Here is a 25,811-nt window from a genome sequence, read left to right as displayed (position 1 = left end):
CTTAGTATGCTACTTCCATAACTGAGACAACATCAAGGATTACAGTGCTTATGACATCCTTTATTCAATTCACATAGAAAAGCATGCAGTATTAATGTAAAACAGTACAGTATTAATGTAAAATGTTCAGTGCACATTAGGTAAACAAGTCATTAGCATACAAACCCATTTTTAAAGGCCTGTATAGGGATACTGAATGTTTGGAATAACAAGTGCTTTTCCAAACCTAAATTAAAACTTGTGCTTAACTCTTCCCCACCCCCACCCCCTGCACACTCCCCACAAAAGAAAAAGCACTTTTATCTTACATAAGAGAAACATTCTATGACTACCCAAAACCTAACTTTCTTAAAGCATGGAAAACAGAGCAAGCAAGAATGCTAGCATGCACAAAGACTGTGGTTTCGATAAAGCACAGTGCCATGCAAACAGCAAGTCCAGCACTTCAATAAGTAGCCCTGGGACATCATCAGAGCTAGAATATGGGACTGAGAACTTAAAGTGCTCTATATCCAAGCCATGAAGTTATCATATTTCCCCACTCAGAGTAAGCTGAATTTCTGGTTTTCCATAAAGAGGTAGGTAAACAGACTCAGCTTGGGGGGGGAGGGGGGAGAGGGAACCCAAAACCAACAAAAAACCAAACAAAACCAACCACTTTGAAGTTGAAAACCATGATTCTTTCTTCTCCATTTTTGAGGTTGTACCTATGCTGGCTAGATAAAGGAGAATTAAAAAAACAACAACAAAACTGAAGACCAAACTCAAAAATTATATAGGCTGCCTCCAATAAAATCATGCCTAGAGTGCTAATTCACAATATGTAGCCTTTCCTAAAGTCGAGGGTCATTACTGTAATAAAATAATGGTGGCAGGTAAAGAGGATTTGCATACTGAGAAAAGTGCTATGGAAACAAAATGTTTTATGGACCTTACAGACAGCTCTGAGGATTTTATTTAAGATCTACAAGTTTCTCCTTACCAGCAGGCTGCTGCATCTGACAAATAAAATACAAGAATACAAAATACACCCACTTTGATACTTCACGATGATGATGATGATGATTAAAAAAAAAAAAACTCAAAGGAAAGCCAAGCTCCTGGCATTATTCATGAGGAGGTTTCTCAGGAGTATGGAAGTAAAGCCTACGCCATTCATTTTTGACTTTTTTGGGGGGGACAGTTAAAAGGATCAATACAAACTAGCTGGGATTTCTCTGGAGGGGCAAGGGAATAGGTGGGAAATGACAGTTCAGAAACTTCCATTTTCCTCTCAGGACAAAGACAACTAGTATCTTTTCAATAGAAATGAATCAACTTTTAGTTGCTTTGGATGGGCTGGCACTAGAAAGGCTACTTTGGATTTTTCTTTTTGCTGACTGATTCATACTCTTATTCCTCTTTTCAGGCACAAAGGAAGCAGACCACGGGGACTGAAGGTGATTGTGAACACTGTGCATCTCTGAGGACACCTTGAAAAAAGATGGCCCAAACCTCTGATCATCAAACAGCCTATGTGAGTTACTAAACAAAAAACTCTGGGATAACTCCCTCTGAAACAAACAGTTTTGGGGTTTGATTTCACTAGTTCCTGAATTGGGAGAGGGGAGGAGTGGAAAGTGTTCATTCATTTCTTGGTCAGATGGTGAAAGGATGAAAAAAGAAGTGGGTTTCCACTCATTTCTATTTCCTGGCTGATCAAGCAGCTGAGAACATTTTGTAAGGTTTGGCTTAGTTCTTTCTTCTATTTTTTCAGAGTCATCCAAAAATTCGTTGCTTTGTGCTAACTTTGTTGGCATTTCCATGTCAGCTGACTTAAAACTGTTATAGGGACTCTTACTGTTGTCTGATTCGGACATCATGGAGTCTAGCTCAGAGATCTTATCAAGGTAGGCTGCATCCATTGAGGCTTCACTGGATGTCCTGGTACGATTCATTTCAAAGGAGCGAATAGAATTTAACCTTTTAGATAAACAGGAGCCTGCTTTCTCATTGGATTTCAAATCTCCAGAAGAACTTGCAACTGTATTCTGCTCTGAACTTTCAAAATTTAAGTTTTGGGCAAAATTGGAAGGGCAACAATCCCAAAACACTGACTTTGGGGAAGTGAAGCATTCTGATTTCTTTCCATTTTCACTACTGTTTGTATCATCCGGGAGGGAATCTTTGCTACAATTGCTTGGAGTGCCACAAAAATCATCAAACACCAATTTTCTTAGATGGTGTGAGTGCTTTCTGATACTCTCCGTTTTGACTAGAGAGCTTTCTTTGTTATCTGGGGTATTGAGCTGAAGACAACTAAGAGACAAAGAGGGGGTACAGGGAGCTGGGAGATCATAAAGTTCCTCATCTTTATATGGTTCACAATTCCCAGTTTTATTATTCCACTGTCTTTCCAAACAAGCATCCAACCTTGAATCAGGGACATCTAATAGGATTTTTAACTGTTCTGGGAAGAGTTCTTTGTTCTTACAACACTCTGTCTCTCTCTCACTTGAGCCTTCTTGACTAGCAGAATTAACATCTAAGAGTCTACTACTTGAAGACTGTGTAAGGTGTGTAGCGCTTGGGTTGGGTGGAATAGGCTGCTTTCTGGTACCATCTCCCTGACTTGTTGAAGTTGTGGAACCTTCCTCAGGGCAACTGTTTCCTTGGCCTTCTGTAGAAAGTACTCTTTGGCTAATGGAGTTTGTAGTTTCAGTTTCTTCACTTGGGCTTTTTAGCAGTGAGATTTGAGATTCTAATTCTTCAATATACTTATCACTTCGTTCCAGGGCTTTCTTGAGGCGATTTGTTTCTCGCTCATACTGTTCTACCTTGGACTGAAGAGCAGCAACTGTAAATCTGCCAAATCTGCAAGAAATGGAAGGAGAATTAATCTTTCAACTGAAGTGCAGTTTTTATATTTTTTTCCCTTTTAAAAAGTTTAAGAGCATAAATAATTGCATCTTCTTCCAATTCCATATAGATAATACTGAAATTTCTGGCTTCTCAGTGAATGGGGACATAAACATACTCCACCATTAGTTTTTTTCTTACTTGATAATGGCTTTTCCTATATATTAACCTGCAGAAAAATAACAATAGTTAATAGCTATCAGCATTCTTTACTAATCAAATCAGACCATTAGTAGCACAGAGGCGGAAACTATCTGAAGATTACCCTTCCAAGAGCTAGACCTATCAATTCAGTTCAAATATGCATGAAGAGTTATCCCCTAAAACAATGGCAAAGATTTATGATAACATTTGAACAGTAGTCCACATCTTGAAATATTTACATTCAATCATTTTCCTATCGTACAGCCGTGTTTTACAATACATTTCTTACACAATGTCACCTTGTCAAATATAAAATGCCAATTTTAAATTCAGAAATCTTAACAGTCCTGAAAGAGGTGGTTTTAAATACTTATTTGGTCCCTTTCAATTACAGCCAACCTATATCTACAGCTTTTTACTCAGCCTTCCTGAGTCTTGGGCTTTAACTCATTCCAGAGCTACTTATTTTTGGCATTTTACTATTGTGTAGGACATCAATCTCATTTCTTCCAACTTTGAAATACAAAATCTGTGCTTGTGGTTTGGATACATTCCACATAAAAATATTTTCTTACTGTTCTTGAGAACAAGAATTTAAAATTGAGGTTGAAAAGAACATATCATAGAATCATCCCTCATTACTTTGTTTACATGGACCTTTTCCCCAGAGAGCAGGTATTGGTCGGGTGAATGCTCTAGTACACCAACAAGGGTACCAGGACAATACATATAATTGAGTGAATCAAATGTTTTCTGATGAAATAATGTATTTAACCATAAAAGGTTACCCCTTCTCTTACTTTCCTTCTTCTTACCTCCCCTACTTCAAAATAAAAACCTTTCCTTCCAAATAAACATTCATTCAAAACATTTTCTAAATCTTAGATGCTTATGACTGTGATCTCTTTAGTAACTTTTTAGGATTTCTATAACTCTTTGAAACTATGGTATTATTCTTTGACTGTACTTGTTTCTAAGATATCTATATTCCTATGTACCCTACTTCCAATCCTACTTTGATAGGAATCTAACCCTACAACACAACCAGTTACAAGTTATCAATTGAGTGCCCACTACATGTTTGACAATAATGATAAATTGTAAGAGAAATGGGACTGACTAGTTGTCTTCCAAACTTGACATATCTCCAGCCTTGACATATATGTTTATGAAGGCTATTTCTATAGCTTAAATAGACTGAATTTTGCTTGTTCTCCATCTTTTTTGCCACCCCCTCCCAATGCATACCTGAGATTGGTCCCTCCTTTCTCAGTTTTGCAAGAGTGCTTTTTCTGGCCCCATTCTTTGCATATGTTGATTCCTACTACTTATCTGTGTACAGTCTGGAATTCTCTTAATACTAGGGGTCATAAACTGCAGTCCAAGTGTCCATGGAGAGATTTTAGGGGGTCTATGAACTAGGAAGGGAAAAAATGCGACATCTTTATTTTCACTAACTTCTAAGTAAAATTTTATCATGTCCTCTAATTATGTATGTGGGCAACAAACTACTATTCTGAGAAGGAGTCTGTCCAGAAGCTTCACCAGGCTGCCAAATGGGTCCATTATACTGCCAAATGAGAATCCTTACCTTAATAAAATGTTAGTGCCTAGAGGGCAGGTACTATCATGACTATTATTTTGTGCACATGTATACACACATACACACATGACTTGTAATCCTAGTACCTTGTACACAGCAGGCAGCTCTGAATTAAATTTGCTGTTACAGCCATATACACCTGTGTTTTTCTCTCTAGACCTTTAAAACCTAAAGGACTTAATTTTTATTTAAAATTAACAACTCTTCCTTTCTCTCATGCCAAGTCTCATCCCTAATTTAGAGGCAGCCACAATCTATCCGGATCACCAAAGGCCCTGTGTCCTCCTGTCACTATTTAGTTTGATTCTAGAAGAGTTAAAGGAACTGTGATCTATGTTGTTCTAAAAGAAGAGGTCTGAGGTATGTATGATTTCCTAATATTATTTTGCTCTATGAAATTAACTAGATCCCCAAGGGAAAACCCTTTAGCTTCTCAAAAGGAGATGGCAACAAATCTGTCCTTTTGGACAAGGAGGGTATATTCTGTGAGGAGGGAGGTAAAGGAAGGTAAAGTTTGTCAGCTGGAATATTTAAATATAATGCCAATATATGTTGTAGTTTCCCTTACTAATTCAATACTTCAAAACATGAACCCTCATATTAAAAAGTCAACCTCTGATCAATGTGCATAAAGTTTTGGGTTAAACTTAGCAATACATTTTCCAGATTACTCCAAGAACGATTTTCTTTTGAAAAGGCTTTGACATTTACATACATAGCTGACAAGTTTTAAATGGAAGAATTATGTAATATGTTTATTTAATGCAAAGAGGAAAAGTTGCAACATCCAATTTGCTTACCAAGAGGAAGCTTTGTATTCTCAAGTGTAATTTTTATAACAAGTGTCCTCAGGTGAAAAATCAAATTGCTCAAAACTTAGCAATACTAATAGGTAATATATGAAATGCTGCAGAGGGATGTCTGAGAAGGCAGCAAAGGCTTTGGTAAGGATATACCAATTACAAAGATCTTTCCCTCCACTTCCTAAGCTTAGAAGATTTTAACTCATAAGAGACTATGTGTGTATACAGCTGGATGCAAAAGATATGAGTTCAGATTCTGACTCTGGAATTCCATCTCTAGGAATGTGTTTCCTCATCTGTAAAATGAGAAAATAATGCCATCCGTATTTGTTAAATGTTAAAGTGTTTTGCGATAGCAAAGTAATTAATAAATTGCTGTGATATGATTAGATTTAAAGTTTGGATATGACTTTATGATTCTCCATTTATTTGTTTTAATGCTTTAGGCTATTATTCTTTAAGCAAAAGAACAGAAAAGAAAAAAAAATGTCCACCAACTGATTCAATGAAGAGAATCCAAAATGCTAACATTTACCCTGAAACTTACAGTAATTTTCTCCATCTTGAGGCAGAAGCAAAAATGTTGTGAGTTGAAAGAAAGAGAAAGAAAATGAAGCAAGAAACATCCCTTAGATGCCTCAGCCATGAAAGACATCATAGTACGTTGGACTTGGGTTCTAGTTACAAGGGCTTTGCTCAAATTCCAACTCTGCTAGGTAATCTGTGTGATTTAGGGCACATCATATAACAATCTGGGTCTTAGTTTCTTTATCTGTAAATTGAAGGGGTTAGACTCGGTGTATCCCATCCCTCAGTCTCTGAATTCTCTAATCAATCTCCTCATCTATAAAATGAGGATAGACTAAATGATGCCAAATGTCATTTCTTTTAACTCATAGATTCTATGTTTCTAGTCTCATATTTCCTGATGGATATCTCTAGAATATCCTGGATAAACGATCATTAAGCCTTTGGACCAATAATACTTGGATTAAAAAGTCAGTGGCATCAATCAATGTACAATGATCTATTAAACACTTATTATGTGCTAGGTATGAGAAAAACAAAGACAAAAATGAAAATAGTCCTTGCACTCCAGGAACTCAGATATTCAAAGGAGAGACAACATGTCTACATATAAATATATGCAAGGTAATTTGGGGGAAGGGGCAGCTGGGTGGCTCAGTGGATTGAGAGCCAGGCCTAGAGACTGGAGGTCCTAGGTTCAAGTCCGACCTCGGACACTTCCAGCTGTGTGACCTTGGGCAAGTCACTTGACCCTTATTGCCCACCCTTACCACTCCTGGGCCAAGGACGGTCCCTAGCCCGGATGAAAAATGAGGAGGGTTGGGTGTGGGGCTAGCAACCCCACCCTGTAAAAACTACATCTGCTAAAGAAACTGCAACCTAAAGTAGGGGCAGCTGGGCTAGCTCAGTGGATTGAGAGCCAGGCCTAGAGACGAAAGGTCCTAGGTTCAAATCCAGGCTCAGACACTTCCCAGCTAGGTGACCCTGAGCGACTGTGTGACCTGTTGCCTACTGGTTGTGGCCCTATGCTCCTAGAATGGAGTCCCAGGATAAAAAAAAAAAATTGGGGGGAAGTAGAACTAGCGATTCATGTGTGGGTTAAGTCAAGGCCTCACATAGTTAACAGAACTTAAGCTGAACTTTGAAGTAAATCTAGGTTTCTAACTGGCTGAGGTAAGGAAAAGGTTCATTCTAGGTATGGGGGACAGCCTGTATAAAAGAATGGGGATGTGAGAAGTTATGTGTCAGTACGGCAAAAAGGCTATTCTGCCTGGTACAATAGTAAATAAAGGAGAGTTATATAAAGGTAGAAAAGCCGAGTAGTGAAGGGCCTGAAGTGCCAAAAAGAGGAATTATATTGAGACAACTAGGTGGTACAGTGGATAGAACGCTGAAGCTAGTCAGGAACATCAGCATTTGAATTGGAATTCAGGTACTAATCAGCTATGTGACCTTGGACAAGTCACTTAGCATCTGCCTCAATCTCCTCTTCTGTAAAATTGGGATAAGGATAGCATTTATTTCCAATGTGATATTTGTAAAGAGCTATGTAAATGCTAGCTGTGACTACTGCCATTGTTATTTTTGTTACTATTTATTATAGAGCGAATAGGGCACCAGTGGAATCATAAAGGCTATTTTGACATGAGTCAAAATTATGGAATTTAAGACTTATAGGAAGCTTAAAGATTATATATCTGTCATTTGTCAGATAAGGAAACTGAGGGCCATGAAATTGCAATAGCTTGAACAAGATCATATAATAAGTAGTAGAATGAAGACTTGAATTCAGGTTGTTGCACTTCAAATCTTGTTTTCTTTCATACTGCACTATTCTAACTACAAGGGGATTCTGGTTTCACCCTCGGTACTTTGATTAAAGTAATTTTAACAGCAGTACAACTCCTTCTACTCACCACATTTATACTGTTCTTTTCTGATACAAAGAATAGTCACCTACATGATCTTCTATTTAAGCTTGTTAATGCAAGCAATATTAATTCCATTTTATAGAAGGGGAAATTTACCAGCTAGTAAACTACTAAACGGTAGAACTGGGCCTCAGTATAGTTGATTTCGAAAAAAAAAAAGTTGATCCTTGAATCAAAAGCCCTAGATCTGTGTTCTAACTCTGACATTTACTAGCTGAGTGAAGCTGGATAATCATAACTGCTCTGAACTGATGTTTTCTAAGCAGTAAAAAAGGAATAACATTCTTAACAATTTACCTTAAAGAGTACTTGGGAGCAAGCTGTAAACTTCAAAGTGATGTGTGTGTGTGTGTGTGTGTGTGTGTGTGCGCGCGCGCAAAATGCAGTATTGTACAGTGTGAAATCCAGTAGATTTCAAAGGACTTGAGTGCAAATCTTAACTCTGCTACTTATCTTCAGAATCCATGGATGGAAATTATGTCAGAAAAAATTCCTAGCAATCTGGCTATCCAAAAATGGAAAGGGATGTTATGAGAGGGAATTTCCTTGGAAATCTTAAAGCCAAAGTTAGATGAACCAACGTCATCATTCTACATTCTATTCCTCTCTTCCAGTCTCTTCTAATGAGGTCACTCATTAACCCTTCTACACGTGTCCCTGATTTTACTCCCTCAGTGTGGCTGTTATTTTGAGCATGTGTGGTTAGAATGTGAATCTAGAATATGTATTGCTTCAACTAAGTATTGGCTTTAATTATGCTAAGCACAAAATATATACACTGGTCTTTTCAGCCACATCTATCAGCCCTTGGGTGGTAATCAGTTTCAATGGTCTCATCTCTAATTATAAAAAAAATAGATACTGTGCTTGTGACATTGCCAGATTTTTTTTTAAAGGCAAAATATGTTCAGCACTTATTGATCAAGAGTACCAGTTTGGCAAAGATGATAGAATAAAGACATCAGAGTGAAAAAGACCTGAGTTTAAGTGGCCTTTGTGCCATCTGACTGTGAGAACTTGGGAAAGTAACCAACCCGACAGCATACCTCTACTCTCCACTCTAGCAACTGATCTGCATTGATAGGAAAAGTTTCCTAAGAGTTCTCTAAATCAATGAAATTCCAAGTCTAGACTGAAAAAGTAAAGATAAAACAACCAAACAAAGCCATCAGAGTTCCTGGGCTGAGAATATGACTTTGAGATATACAAAAACCAGGCCATGTTTTTAGAACCAATTTCAGCTTGCATTTTACCATAAAAGAAGTCTTTCATGATACCTACCAGAACAACAATGTTGTGTTTTCCACTTCATTTAGAAGGTTTAAAAGATTGATTTTGACAAAAAATGTGGAACACTGCTAAGGTCCTCATTCCTCCAACACTCTTGTACAAAGAAGAGATATATATATATATATATACATATATATATATATATATATATATAGTTTAGATAGAAGTTATCTCAGTGGAAGAACACCAAAAATTGGGGTGCCTGGGAAAAGCCTTTCCAGAAGGTGTGATTTAAACTGAGTCTTGAAGGAAGACAAGAAAGTTGAGGGGAAAGCATTCCAGGTATGAGGGTCAGCCACAGTAAAGACCCTGAGGAGAACAGACTCTCATAAGCAAAAAGCAGCAATGAGGCATTAGAGTACATGGACGGGGAAAGGTAGAAAGAGTTCAGGTTATGAAGGGCTTTAAAATATAAAGGAGTTTATATTTGAACCTTGAGATAATAGGAAGCCACTATAATTTATTGAGAAGTGTGGTGAAATGGTCAGACCTATATTTTAGGAAGTTTGAATTAATAGCTATGTGGAGAATAAAGACNTACAAAGAAGAGATATATATATATATATATACATATATATATATATATAGTTTAGATAGAAGTTATCTCAGTGGAAGAACACCAAAAATTGGGGTGCCTGGGAAAAGCCTTTCCAGAAGGTGTGATTTAAACTGAGTCTTGAAGGAAGACAAGAAAGTTGAGGGGAAAGCATTCCAGGTATGAGGGTCAGCCACAGTAAAGACCCTGAGGAGAACAGACTCTCATAAGCAAAAAGCAGCAATGAGGCATTAGAGTACATGGACGGGGAAAGGTAGAAAGAGTTCAGGTTATGAAGGGCTTTAAAATATAAAGGAGTTTATATTTGAACCTTGAGATAATAGGAAGCCACTATAATTTATTGAGAAGTGTGGTGAAATGGTCAGACCTATATTTTAGAAAGTTTGAATTAATAGCTATGTGGAGAATAAAGACTGGACAAGGTTGAGATCTGAAGTGAAGAGATCAACCATCTGGCTATTGTAATATGCCAGGGGCAGTGAAAGTCTACTGAACAGGTGCTGACTGTGTGAATGAAAAAAAGGGAAAGTATACAAGAGATGTGAAGAAAAAATTTAAGACTTGGCGACAGACTGGGAATGTGGGGTGGGAGGACACTAAGATTGTAAACCTAGGCAACTAGGAGGAAGATGTACCCTCAACAATCATAGGGAAGTTGAGAAGAGAGGAGGACTTGAAAAGAAAGAGAAGTTGTTTGGGGCATGCTGAGTTTGAGATGTATATCCAGTTTGAGATGTCTATTAGGCACTTAGTAATATGAGACTAGAAGGTGGGAGAGAGGTTACAGCTGTACCAATATGAAAATAGATAAACTATTGGTTAATATAATTTTTTTAACAAGAAAACCAAATCATGAACATCAAAAAAGGGTGAATTTACCACTAATAAGCTGAAATCAAAACAATTATTATGAGTTATTTTGCCCAATTATATGCCAACAAATTTAATAATTTAGGTGAAATGGATGAATATTCACAAAAATACAAATTGCCTAGACTAACAGAGGAGGAAAAAAAGAATCAGATAGATTTTTGAATATAACTAATGTAAGAATTTGTTTCCCTTGGATAAGGATATTTATTAGAATTTACTGCATATTTATAACAAGTCATATGCATATTATGTTACATATTATATTAGATTATGTATAAAAATAAATATGCTTAAAAAAAGGAAAATTACTTGAAGAAAAAAAGCAGTTAAGTTTGGGAGGAAAAAAAAAGAAAATCATCCACATAGAGATGATAATTGAATCCACAGGCGCTAATAAGCTCACCAAATGAAACAATATAGAGGGATAAGAGAAAAAAGGACCCAGGACAAAGTCCTGTGAAACAGCTATGGTTAGTGAATATGATCTGGATGAAATCTAGCAAAGGTGAACTAGGAGAGAATAATTTCCCTAACACCCAGAGAAGAAAGTACCAAAGATAAGAGGGTGACTGACAATATTACAGCTATAGAAGCTCAAGAATGATTAGTACAGAGAAAAGGCCTTTAAGTTCTACAATTAAGAGATGGAAACAGAAAATCTGTTTGAAAGATGAGATCAGAAGCCAAACTGGAGAGAGGGAAGAGAGTGAAAGAAAAGGAAGCAAAGGGTACCTATGGTAGAGTCTTCTCAAAGTGTTTAGTCACAAATGGGAAAAAACATAGAATAACAGCAAGCAGAGATGGAAAGATAAAGTGAGGATGGGAGCCACAGGAGCATGTTTGTAGGCAGTAGGAAGCATCTGATAGACAAGGAGAGATGGAAAATTAATTGAGAGAATGGAGCAATCTGCTGGAAAAAAAATGGGCCTAAATGGGATCGCATGTAGAGGGGTCTTGGTGAGGAGAAGGGACATTTCTGTGTGAGAAGGGGTGAAGACAGAAATAGTAACACTGCATTTCAGAGACATAAGCTGAAAAGAAGGGGAGAAGAGAAAGCTCTTGAGGAATGGCCTTATTTTTCCCTTGAAATATGAGTTATGATTCTCAGCTGAGATGGTGGGAGAGAGGGGCATTATGGAAACTTTGAAAAGATTTGGAATTGCTGCTGTGGTGAGTGGGTTAGTAAGTCAATTAAGGAGGAGTAATAAGATTGCCTTGCTGCAGGGGTACCCATGGAGCCTAGATTCAATATTATCTCTCTTCAAATGCTTTCTGGAACTGATGAAGGCTGAACTCTCCTCTATTCTTGGCCTTGTTCCTAATGTGATGTGCTACCAACCATAGAAGCCTGACCTCATGTAGCCAGCTTTTCTCTGCACTGCAGGTAAAGAGGGATTGTTTTGTTTACTTTGAATAGCATCTTTTCTGCTTTTAAATTATATTTATTTTACTTCAACTCCAACTAGAAACACAAAAGCAGACGGCACTCAGGCTTGCAGTAGCCTATGTAGTGATCCTGTAATGTGAAGTAGGGAAAAGAATGTTTCAGCATGATTCCAGATCTTGAGCCCCAATTTTTAATCCCAAACTGCCCAGAAAATTTCCAATAATATTCCTGCTATTTCCATGGATCAGTGCATCAATGTTCTCAAGGGATGCTAATCTTTAATTGTAGACCAAATTTACTACCAGCAAACTAGTGCAAACTCAATGAAATGCTCAAAAATCAATTCCTCTTCTTTGTTTTTTGCCAATACCACATAAAGGACCTTCTTGTACAATTATATCATAAAACCTCAGCAATAATTCAATATTTGTAAAAGATGGAGGGGTAGAGATTGGGGCAAGGGGGAAAAGTACACTTAAAATTTAAGTTTGGAGCTGACATCACCAATCAAGATGTTTCTACACAGTATACTCCAATAGGCTACATGGAAGACTGATGCATTTGCCCAAAACTTAAAATATAAATATACTATAATTGATTAGATAGCCTTAACTTCTTTTTTGAACACCCATTCTATATTGGGGGGTAAGGTGGATAGGCAAGTGGGCAAAGGAAAGAGAAAAATAGTTTTTTTAAGTGTTATGGTCCCAAGTCTTTTAGGTGTTTTAAATCTGAAAATCTAATTATTTGATTTGGTCATTAGCATGTGTTACAGTAGGCCACTTCACTATTATATCATTACAATAAAGGCAAGCAGATGAGGAGAGATGATGGTCATTCTGCCCATTCCCAATTAATTGCACCTCCAGAGATGGGCCCCTTAGGCATCTGAGGGCCTGTGCAAACAACTCATTTTGGTGCCTTGCTGTCAAAGTCTGAGCCCCAGGGCACCATCAGGTTCCCCTGACAGTCTACAAGATCCCCTTCTAGGGAAACCATAGGGCATAACAAAAATCAGTCATCTTATCAGGCCAGGGTCAAATGCCAGGAATTATGGAGTTGGAACAGACTCAGGGCAGGATGTCAAGAAGAACTTCCTGGCAGCAGTGAACTGTGGAATAGGCCTAAATTCATGGGTTCCCAAAACACTACTGACTACAGGATCTTAATCAAATCACATTTCTATATCTAAATTGCTTCATCTATAAAATGAGGGGATTGAACCGTATTGTCTCCAAAATTCCTTCCAATTTCTTCCCATAGACAAGCATGGGACAGGAGCCTGGCATCACACAGATCAGAAGGACAAATGCTGATTCAAAACAGCAAAAGAAGAGATACTGAAGGTTTCAGGTAGGTTTACACCTCAAAGTATAAACTGTTCGGTTCAAATCTCTACGCTGCTTAAAAGTGCCAAGAACCTCTCTACTTGTTAGCCTTTAGAGTCCTTAACTACTTGTAGATCAACTCCTACCTTGTCAGGGTTCAAATATGGAAAGGAGACCCATTGAAGAATATAACATATGTATTACTTTTGATAACAAAAGGGAAGAAATATAATATCTACTTACTTTTACGGTAGAACTGAACAAATTATGATAGAAATGTAATCAAAATTCTATAATGTTATGAAGGTTAGTGGAATCAGAGAAAAGATACAATAGAAGACTTGCATGAACTGATGCAGAAAAGCAGAGCCCCAAAGAATATATACAATGACCACAATAGTGCTGATGCAATAGATAGTGTTGGGTTGGGAGCAAGGAAGACCCAAATTTGAATCTTGCCTCAAACACTAGTTACATGACACTGGGCAAGTTACTGAACATCCTTCAGCCTCAGTTTTCTTATCTGTAAATTGAAGATAATAACTGTACTTACCACAGGGTTGTTGTAAAGATCAAATAAGATATATACATAAAGTGCTTTGCAAGTCTTAAAGTATGACATAAATGCTAACTATTGTTATTATCATCATTATAACATGGGGAGACTACAAAACTCTGGTTAGATAAAATAGACAATGGTTAGTGCCACAATGTCAAAGGCAAAGACCACATTCCTCTTTTCTATTAACAACTGAAGTTTATGGGAATAACTTTGTAAAGGGATTTGTTGGGAAGTTTCTGTTGTGTTAAAACCAAAATGAATCAATGAATTTAAATAAAAACACAATTCTATAATAGGGGAAGAACTTAGACATCAACTAAACCACCACTATGGAGCAAAGAGGAATGTCCTGAGGTCCTCCTGTAGGAGAAGGAAGACTTACTATCTTCTTCAAATGCTCTTCTGAGAGGCCTATTCAATCCAGTAACCAGAGGAAAAGGCTGAGTAGTGGGAAATTCTGGAGTCTCTACTGCCACCAAGCACACTACAATGAGGCATGAGTAGTAAGTCACTATTGGTCTGGAATTGCCCCTTGGCCTCTTCAAGCCTTGGGAGTGCTGAGCAGTAAAACGCTTTGTGTGCACATTAGGGGTCCCTGAGTCTACAGCAGAGTATATATAGAGATGCTAGCATTAAAGAATACACATCTGGCCATACCCATAAAAAGTAAAAGCCCAGGAGAGGTATGTTGGGATGAGATGGTGGGGCAGAGCTCTCTACAGACTTCTGAGCTCCCCAGAAGGCAGCCAGGCAGAGCGGGAGGGACAAATGAAGGAGTGGTGTGTTGCTCTATGAGGCAGTTTTGCTTAACTGTTCTCTGAGAATGTAGTTTCTCTAGAGTTTATTTGGGTATTCACTGGAAAGCATCTGTTATGTCACAAAATAAAAAAACTTAAAAACTATATTTTAGAAAGGAAGTAGTGGTGAAGCCAAGACAGCAGATTAGGGACAGTAACCCAGCTGAACTCTCTCAATACAAACAAATTTAAAATAAAACCTCAAATTCTGGAGCAACAGAGCTAACAAAAGGACAGGGTGAGAAGTTTTTCCAGCTTAAGAAGATTTTGGAGGCTGGCAAGAGACAACAGTGAGCCCCCTCCCCTCACACCCTCTGTGGGCCAGCCTACATGGCAGCAGCACAAATTGTGGGCCTTGGAGGTGGCTTTGAGAGAGTAGCAGCAGCATTTTCCATGGCAATCAGCCTAGAGACAGGAAAGGTCAGACGCCTGATCAGAAAGAGACTTCTGGAGAATCTTTGCTGGCACTGGGTGCAGCAGGTGCTAGTTAGCAATTCTATTGCCTCTAAGTTGTTCTAGTCACAGCTCCAGGGCAGAGAGCAGTGCCTCTTGTCAGGCACAAGGCAGAAAGGAGCGTGGCACTTGTGGCTACAAGAGAGAAGAAGGCCAAGAAGAGCACTAGCACTTGTGGCTGCAGGGAGCAGAGGCCCTTACTGGTTAAAGCCAAGGGACAGACCAGGAGATTAATAACAACACCTCTGAATCACAATATTTTGGAATCACTGAACATCTGCAGACCCTCAGAATGAGCTCTGAAAATCCTCATGCTTGAGGCAGTGCCTTTCTACCCCAGGTAAACTGAGTACAACATTAATATAAAGTCCGAAGTCAAGAAATAGGCTGGAAAAATGAGCAAACAACAAAAATAATTTTATCATAAAAAGCTACTACAGTAGCAAAGGAGGCCAAGATGCAAACTCAGAAGACAACAATGTGAAAACAGCTAAAAGCAAAGCTTCAAAGAATGATAATTGAACCCAACCCTAATAAGTATTCCTGGAAGAGTGAAAGAAATAAGAGTGACAGAAAAAATTGGGAAAAGAAATGGGAATGGCACAAGAAAATTATAAAAGAGGATTAACAACTTAGTAAAAAAAAGCACAAAACTATTAAAGAAAATAGCATCTTAAACAGAATTGGTCTAATGGCAAGGACAACAACAATTCACTAAAGAAATCCTTACAAAGCATAATAGGCTAAATGGAAAAGGAGGTACAAAAACACATTGAAAAAGATAATTTCTTAAAAATAGAAATGGGCAAGTGGAAGATAATAACACCATGAGACATCAAGAAACAATAAAAAAAGTCAAAAGAATGAAAAAAAAAGAATAAAATGTGAACTATTCTCATAAAAAAAAAAAAACCTGACCTAGAAAACAGATCAAGAAGAGGTAACTTAAGAAGTACTGGACTAATTGAAATCAAAAATGAAAAAAAGAACCTAAACATCCTATATCAAGAAACTATATAGGAAAACTGCTCTCATAGCTTAGCTCCAGAAACTAAAATAGAAATTTAAAAAATCTACCCATCACCTCCTGAAAGAGATCCCCAAATAAAAACATATAGGAATATTATAAGCCAAATTCCCAAGCTCCCAGGTCAAGGAGAAAATACTGTAAACAGTCAGGAAGAAACAATTAAATATCATGAAATCATAATCCAGTTCACACAAGATTTAGATTTAGCAGCTTGAATAATAAAGGAGTGGAGGGTTTGGAATATGATATTCTTGAAGGCATATGACGTAGGATTCCTATTAATATTAACCTACTCACAGGGTGGAGCCAAGAGGGTGGAGTAGCACCAAGGAAAGCTGGAGAATGTCTGAGAATCTTCTCAAACCAACCTTAAAATAGAGCCTCAAAACCAATACTGGAGTAACAGAACCATCAAGGAGGTGAGAGGAGAACTGGAAGTAAAATTGTACACAGAGGAGTGCAAGGCACCCACCCCTCACTTACTGCTCCAGGTTCTGAACCTGGGCACAAGCCAACCCCAAGACCTTGCCTCAGTCAACAACAGTCACTCCACACCCATACCTGGAAGGCTGAAGTCCCACAAAAGCCTGAAGTGAGGCCCCAGCCCCAGAATGAGGGAACTCCCAGTGCCCTGATCCCTGCAAGTCATCAGCAGCCCCTGGAGGAGACTGAGTCTACAGCAAGAGGTGACTTCTAAAGTTCTGAGTCCACAGGCCATCATACCATCTTGGAAGACCTGAAACTTACAGAAAATCAGAACCAGAGGAGAGCAAACAGCAAGGAAAAACTGAAATTTAAGATAATGCACCCTCTACCGTGAAAACCACCTTTAAAATAATTGTTTTTTTGTTTTTTTTTTAAAGGTTGGGGAAAATGAGCCAGCAGCAAAAAAAGTTAACAGAAAATTTTTTTTATGGGGACAAAGAAGAATAAGGCACAGAATCGGTAGGGGACAGTAAGATCAAAGCAGCCACACATAAAACTTCAAAGAAAAATAGGAAAATTGGTCTCAGACTCTAGAAAAATAACCTCAGCAAAAGTGAATATAATCTTTCCAGGGGAAAAATGGATATTTAATGAAATAGAAGAATTTCAAGCATTTTATGAAAAGATCAGAGCTGAACAAAAAACCTGATATTCAAACACAAGACTCAACAGAAATCTAAAAAAGTAAATATGAAAGAGTAATCATAAAAGTCTCAATAAAGTAAAACTGTTTATATTCCTACATGCAAAATGATACATTTAACATAATTAAGGTAGTTAAAAGGAGTCTATACAGAGACACAGGGCATGCCAGTGAGTTGATTATAATGGGATGATCTCTAGAAAAAAAATGAAGGGGTGAAAAAAAGAGATACATTGGGAGAAGGGAGAGAAGTTGAGCAGGAAACATTTTTCCCACAGAAAAGAAGCACAAGAAGAGTTTCTTTAAATGAAAGAGAAAATGGGGAGTGAGTGGGCAATTAGTTCAAAGAGGGAACAATATATGCAATACACTCAACCTGGGTATAGAAATCATTAAACAAAAAGGAACCAGGAAGGAAAAAAAAATAAAGAGAAAACCGGAGAGAGTGGGGAGGAGAGAAAACAGGATTATATTTAAAAAAAAAAAAAAAAAAGAAGGGGCAGTTGGGTAGCTCAGTGGATTGAGAGCCAGGCCTAGAGACGGGAGGTCCTAGGTTCAAATCTGGCCTCAGACACTTCCCAGCTGTGTGACCCTGGGCAAGTGACTTGACCCCCATTGCCTACCCTTACCACTCTTCTGACAGAAGGTAAGGGTTTAAAAAAAAAGAAAAAGAAAAGGTAAATTAAGGGAGGTAGTGGTCAGAAGCAAGATAGGCTTTTGAGGAGGGACAGGATAAAAAGAAAGAGATGAAAACAGATAAAGGGAAATATATAATAATCAAAACTGTGAATGTGAATAAGGTGGGCTCATCTATCAATGGAAACAACAGATTAGAAACCAAAATCCAACAATAGAGTTAAAATAAAGGGCTAGAGTTGAATGTATTATTGACTAACCGAAAGAGAAAAGACAAGAGGAATAATAATGATCTCTGACAAGCAAAAGCAAAAAAAAAAAAAAAAAAGACGACTAAAAGAGATGATTGGGAAAAATACATTTTTCTAAACGGCATCAGGAAATGAAGTATTATAAAAAATTTACATTAAGTTTCTCTGACAAAGGCCTCATTTCTCAAATATGTAGGAGTAAGAGTCAAATTTATAAAAATAAGAGCCATTCTCCAATTGATAAAAGGTCAAGGATTATAAACAGGCAATTTTTAGAAGAAATCGAAGTTATCTATAATCATGAAAAAATGCTTTGAAAAACATTATTGATTAGAAAAATGCTTAGACAATAATACATTCAACTCTAAGGTACCACCTTACACCTATTAGAAATGACAAATACTGGAGGGGATGAGAGAAAAAAATAGGTACACTAATAAACTGTTAATGGACTTATAAACTGGTTCAACCTTTCTGAAGCATAATTGAGAATTATGTCCAAAGGGCTACAAAAACAATGCAAGTCCTTGACCCAGCAATACCACTACTAGGGACAAGTCCCAGAGAGATCAAAGGAAAAAGAAAAAAGGATCTATATGTATAAAAATATTTATAGCAGCTCTTTTTGTAGTGGCAAAGAATAGGGAATTGAGAGGATGTTCATCAGTTGGGGAATGGCTAAACAAGTTGTGTCATGTGATTGTTGTAGCATAATAACTGTGCTATAAGAAATGACAAAGGGGGTAGGTTTCAGAAAAACATGGCAAGATCTATATAAAATGATGCAAAATGAAGTGAGAAAAATTGGGAGGTCATTGTGTATAGTAATAGTAATGTTATAATTTTTTTTATTTTTCATACATTCATTTATATACACATAACACAAATGATATATGAAAAGTAACTAAGGAAAATACAAATAAAATTCTATGTGAGATCCAAGATGGGATCAAAGGAGGCATCCTGGAAGAGATGGCATCTGAGCTGTGTCTTAAAAAAGAGGTTAAAAGTAGAATTGCTTATTGGCTCCAGGAGGTGGGGAGGGAAAGAAAATGAATCATGTAAACATGGAAATATATATTTTTTAAGTTTTAATTTTAAAAATGGGTTAGATTTCAATCGATAGTATTGGGGTTCATTCAGAATGAGGGAAAGAACACTCCAAAGAGAGGGAAAGGCAGATGCAAAGAAAGCACATGGAAAGAACTGTAGGAGAGAATTGAAAATAGTCTAGTCTTGTCAAGGGGAATAGTATGAGATAAGGTTGTAAAGGTGTTGTTAAGAGGAGAGGGAAAGAGGAACTGAAAATGCTCGAAATGGAGGGGTTTTTTTGTTGTTGTTTTTTAATGTTTTAGAAAAATTTTCCATGGTTACATGATTCATGTTCTTACTTCACCTCCGACAAACACCTTCCCCCATAGCCGATGCGTATTTCCACTGGTAATAGCAATGTTATAATAAGTATCAATGACTACTCTAATTAATACAATGATTCAAGACAATTACAAAGGACTCATGATGAAAAAAATGCTATCTGCCTCCAGAGAGGGAACTGATGAAGTCTGAATAAAAATGGAAATATAATTTTCTCACTCTGTTTTTTCTTGCTTCTTAAAGTAAAATGGCAAGTTTCTGGACAAACAAAACCAATGTAACCAATATTAGAAGGGAAGCAATAAACTGGGAAAAATTTTATAGCAAATTTCTCTGAAAAAGGTTTAATTTCTCAAATTTATAGAGAATGAAGCCAAATTTATAAGACTACGAGTCATCTCCCAAATGATAAACGATCAAAGGAATATGAACGAGCAGTTTTCAGATGAAGAAATCAAAACTATCAATAATCATATAAAATATTCTAAATCACTCTTGATTAGAGAAATGCAAATTAAAATAACTCTAAGATACTACCTCACATCAGTCAGATTGGCAAATATGACAGTCAAGGAAACTGATAAATGTTGGAGGGGATGTGGCAAAATTCAACATCAATGCATTGTTGGTAAAGTTGTGATCCAATCCAACCATCCTGGAGGGTGATTTGGCACTGTGCTCAAAGGGAAAGGGCTGTAAACCTTTTTATACCCTTTGATCCTATAATACCACTACTAGGTCTATATCCCAAAGAGATCATAAAAAAGGGGAAAGGGCCCACTTGTGCAGCTCTTTGAGGTGGCAAAGAATTGGACACTGAGGGGATGTCCATCAGTTGGGGAATGGCTGAACAAATTACAAGATGATGATGGTGATGGGATTCTATTGTGTTGTAAGAAATGATGAGCAGGATGATTTCAGAAAAAGCTAGAAAGTCCTACATGAACTGCTGCAAAGCAAAATAAGCAGAACCAGGAGAATGCTGTAACAGCAAAACTGTACAATGATCAATTGTGACAGACTTAGCTCTTCTCAGCAATACAATAATCCAGGACAATTCTGAAGGACCTATGACAAAGAATGCTCTCCGTCTTTACTTGTAAGAAGAGGGGTGGGAATAAATAGGGTTCTTGAAGTCCTTTCTGATCCTAGGTCTATGTGTCTATGAGCCTCACCTAAGCCCTTTCCCCCCCCTTAAAATCCTACCTCCTGACTTAGAATCAATACTGTAGACTAGGACTAGGCAATGGAGGTTAAGTGATATGTCCAAGGACACACAGGTTAGTGTCTGAGGCCACATTTGAATCCAAGACCTCCTGTCTCCAGACCTGGCTCTCAATCCACGAAGCTGCTTAGCTGCCCTCAATTCCAAGCCCTTCTGCCCAATTTTTTAAGGCCTCTATTTATAATCTGCCTTTATTCTACTGATTCAACTTAATTTTTCCTTTGTGCCTTGGCACCCACCCTCTTCACCATTCAGTTTTTACTCACTGTTCACCATATATATAGCATGCTTATTTCCTGCCTTGGTGTCTCTGTTTATGCTTTGCTTTTGTCCCTGGACCATGGTTCCCTCTTTTACTTATCCAAGTCTAACTCAACCATCAAGGTCCCAGTCATATCTCACTCCCTCCACAAATCCTTTTCAGACTGTCATTCAAGGTTCTTTAGTTTCTGACTTTCTATTCTAGTTGACATCATATAATTTAGCACTTAATTGCGTCTGAAATTCAACAAGCATTTATTAAATGCCAGGAATCCCCATATGCTTATGAAATCAAAAGTCTATACCACTCCTAATCTCCCAGAAGAAATTTTCATTTTCATAGGGTTGTTCTTGTATGTATTCATTCAGTCAGCAAGCACTTATCTGTGCCTCTTATGTGCTTGACACCTGGCTGGGTGCTTGGGATACAAAGACAAAAAAGAAACAATCCTTGCCCTCAAGGAAGTTGGGAAGGAAATAACATACACTTTTTTCACCATCTAGAATGTAAGTTCTTCGAGATCAAGAATCAAATCTTATACTTATTTTCCATTCTGCACATAGTATAGAGCATATGGCAGGAGCTAAAAGCATGGTGCCTTATTAGGAGGGCAGTCTTGTCCTCCTGTATGTCAATCTCAAAAGTTAAAGCATGATCCCTAAACTTATAAGATTCCCTTAACAAAAAAAAAAAAAAAAAAAAAAAACTTCAGATAAGAACTTGAATCCAAACCATTAAACAGGCACATGAAACAATCTCTTCACTACAGGTCAATCTATCATATATTTGAGAGCCCAACATCAATGTTTTGTATCAATATCAATCACCTGCTGCCTTTAATGGCCTATACCTCTGCCACACTTCATTTATACAGATTAAATAAAGGCTGGCTCTACTTCCAACACTGGATGGAATTCCTTTAGTCTTTCCTCTCAGGTACTCTTCAAATACAAGATGTGTCTAACAAAACTACTTTATTGAAAGTATCTCCTTGAATAAATTATAATTTATCTGGATTAAAGTTTTTAGTTCTATTCATATAACAGCTTCCAAGATGGAGGAGAGACTAGCCTCTTTTTGTGATACACTATTGGCTTTTGTTTCTTTAAAGCAAGAATGTTTAACCTTTTTTGTGCCATAAACTCCTTTGGAAGTCTCAAGTCTATCAATCTTTTTTAAACTAATGTTTTGAAATGCATAAAATATATAGGATTACAAAAAAAACCTAAAGTTTAGTGAATTTAAAGACACAGAGATTTTTCCCATCCAAGTTTACAGACCCCTTTGGAGTATATGGATCCCAGGTTAAGAACCTCTGCTTTAAAGAAATGTTTATACTCAACTCCTCAAGACCATATTCTCCTTATTTTAAATCAATCATCTCTAATTTTAATTTATTTAAACTTCTTCCTCTGGAAATTGAAGAACATTTAAGGTTCAACAGGTCAGCAACAAAACCAAAACATCACACTCTCACCATAATCAAAAGGAAAGAAGATGAGAAGATGGCTTAGAAGACACTGAATAGAAACATACAGGAACAACGGGAGTATTTTTCTTTGGTTGATAAAAAGACCCTCTTATTCACCACAAAAAAAGAACAACATTTTTATGCTGTTCTTGGACCAAACAAAAAGAGAACTCTCTCCTTAGATGAACCAGACCTGGATATTTTCAGCTGTGGTCAGCTGCTTCTCTCAATTCCACTAGGTTTGGAGATGCAGAGTAAACAAGGCTATAAATCAAATGCAATGCATTTAATACCTCAATGCATTGCAAATTGATCTGCAATACTGTTGAGTTCAAGTCACGTTTCCAGTGAGACATGTCACATTAAGAGGAGGGGAGGGAGAAGGGAAATTCAAATTCTTTCTGTTGTATGATTCCAGTGAGTGCATGGCTATTTGAGAAGCATGACCAGACTTCCTGCAGGTGAGATTCTTTTGAGTCTTGGTAATTTATCAAGTTGGAGACATAGTTATTTAAAAGACACAATTCCAGTGGCTGACATTAGATCTGAAGTATTTTGTGGGCAACTTTTCAAGGAATAAGAGCTGCAAACTAGTTTGAGTTCCATTCAGTTTGCTGTGGGAAGTAGCTAATGGACAGCCATTACTTTGACTGAAGGGAAGCACTGCCAATCAATGATCATCACTGAGATCCAAGTCACCACACAACAACAACAACATTTCCTAAGCTTATTTCACTCATTTGTCAAAGTGGGACATTATCCCAACCAAGGAGAAGAAAAATGGAGATGGGGAGTGGAAAGGAAGGAACTATTTAAAAGTAAAAGCTCTGCTCCTGTCTCTACTGATAATTGAGCTTGGCCATGGGTAATTACGGCTCCCTTCTGCCATTTCCTGATACCACAGTTGGCTTTCCTAGAGGCAACACTTTCTCTTCTCCAGCTGACAAGCTGGGCTATTTCTAGCGGGATAAATTTGCTTTGTCTCCCGTCTACTGCCTTGTCTTTTTTCCTAATGGGGAGAAGTGAATGCTAGTGGTTAGCAGAGCGTCAAGAGTCCTGGCCTGCTAACCTCAGAGATGGCACCTGACTTCTGGGAGCTCAGCAGCCTCTCCCTTGAAAAACTTCCTTCCTAAAAGCACTAAGAGACCTTCCTGCAAACAAGTAGCAAAAAGTGCTCTCTTGGCTCTATTCTTTCTTCTCTCTTCCTTTTCTTAAATATTTCAGTCCTGATTTTCCCCTCACCACTTAAAATGGAGTTTTAAGGGCTTCTTAATAGGAAGGAATTCTTCTGTTACTTACAACATTTTATGTCATCTACCTAGATGATACATAGGACAGAATGTTATGAAGGAAAGAGCAATTCATTCTAGAGAGTAAAAAAAAAAAAAAGAGTCCCAAATCTGATGAACTGTGTTCCACATCCTGTCTCAGGGAGTACTGCAGAAGCTTGTCTTATACTGTGGTATTATAGATTTAAAATATAAAACAGAAAAAAGGCCACTCGTTTGTAGGCCATGTGAAACCATACTTCATTGGAAAAGAAGAAGATCAATTTCTCTAGAAGAGTAATTTTTTGAAAGATGATGGCAATGTATGACCAAGATGTGGATTTATTTTAATTCACTACACATTTTTTTAACATAAGTGGTGGCAATGGGCCAATCAAAAGCTTTTGGCCAAGATTAAGATTTTGCTAGTTTGAGTGGATACATCTGGATATTAGACAAACAGGAATTTCATGATGATCATGAATGTTCGAATTAAAATCAATAGTCAGACATGCTTGTAAATATGCCATAATTGCCTACTTGAGCTGAGATCTGAAATGAGAGAGCACTAGGTCTGAAAGGTAAAAAAGGGTCAGATTCCCTTTTAGCTCTGATGTTTTGGACCACTTAATCTCCCTGAGACTCAGTATCCAAAATGGTAATTGTACCTTCATCACCACAAATTCAGCCACCAGATGAATTTTCTCACAGCAATACACAAATACTATCTCCTAATACTAAACAGAATACGACATAGACTAAGATGAATCAGAGTCCGTGTAGTGTAGAGCCATCCCCAAACTCAATAGGTTCTTTTAGTCAAACTTGTAATTCTTGCTGTTGTGAGAATCAAATGAGAAAATGTGCAAATCACATTATACATCCCAATGTTCTAAGGGGCATATTATTACTGCCTTCAGCAAATGCTTAAACATACTTTGTAAATAAAATACATACTTTTGGGGTGATCTGTTATCAACTTCAGCCTTCAATCGTAAATTCTCCCTCATCAGGCCACCATTTTCCAATTTTAGTTTCTTATTTGCCTAAAGAAAGAAGGTGAAAAATAATTAAGCACAAGTGATGACTAAATACTCTTGTACTTAGTAGCATTTATGATGTTTGTTTTTATGGAGACATCGGAAAACTACTGCAAGTCTCATGTCCTCCCAAACACAGCCATCATGATGAAAATTTATTAGCCAAGACACCAAAAAGTAAAACAAAGTCTCCAAGCCAAAAAGAAAAAGATTTATTGAGAGGGACGGTCTCACAATAAAGGCAGACTCCAGTTAGGAACCGAAGACCATAATTTTTCAGATATATTTATAGTTACCCAAGATTCAAGTAAAATGAGCAAAAACACAGTATAAAGGAGATGGAAAAATCAGAAAACAAGGGTATGTTTTACATAATAGAGCAGAGGATGGGGAAGTGTCAAAAAACTTCATGCCTGCTATATAATTCTACTTAGAAATTATTTTGTCAGAATTAAATGATTACCATTTTTAGAAATATTTAATACTTACAACTGAATATTTATTCAGTTCCAACAGAACTGAACTACTAATTGAATACTGATTCAGTTCCAAAAGGACTAAACAACTAAAAAATGCTTATATGATTAAGATATAGAAAATAATTCAGATAGAATTATATCTTGATTATTTTCAGAAAAGTTTAAGATTTATGATCACAAAAAATAACTGAAATGTGAAAAAAACTGCTTATCTAATGTAATCATGAGAGGAGTAGGGGATTTCACATTCACACCATCAATGTAAAATCACCACTGAAAATTGTTTTCAGAGATTCAAAAGGATATTTTTTATTCATATTCCCAAAATACAGAGCAAATCTCCTACTGAGGGAGAAAAAAACCGCAATGTGATATTTGTTAGTAAAGGGTTATTAAGGGAATGCCATAATGGCAAAGCCATTTTTGTTTTCTTTTTAGCATGTGATTTAAAACTTTAAGCATTGTAACATTACCATGTACACGTTGCGGCAAA

At 37.2% G+C, this 25,811-nt stretch overlaps 1 protein-coding gene across 1 annotated transcript in view; it reads right to left on the bottom strand.

Moving 5' to 3' along the window:
* Positions 1-1,212: 1,212 nt before the first annotated feature.
* OBI1 (ORC ubiquitin ligase 1) overlaps positions 1,213-25,811 on the bottom strand; it is a 47,226-nt gene continuing 22,627 nt past the window's right edge. The window contains exons 5-6 of the mRNA XM_044667284.1: positions 24,757-24,845; positions 1,213-2,853 (exon numbers count right to left, since the gene is read on the bottom strand). Of these exons, the coding sequence (XP_044523219.1) occupies positions 1,314-2,853; positions 24,757-24,845 (1,629 nt within the window). The 3' untranslated portion in view covers positions 1,213-1,313. The remainder of the gene's footprint in view (positions 2,854-24,756; positions 24,846-25,811) is intronic.

The sequence above is a fragment of the Gracilinanus agilis genome, chromosome 3 (assembly GCF_016433145.1).
Source record: "Gracilinanus agilis isolate LMUSP501 chromosome 3, AgileGrace, whole genome shotgun sequence".
NCBI lineage: Eukaryota > Metazoa > Chordata > Mammalia > Didelphimorphia > Didelphidae > Gracilinanus > Gracilinanus agilis.
Note: the sequence above shows the minus strand (reverse complement) of the source record. Positions and strands in the feature narration are given on the sequence as shown.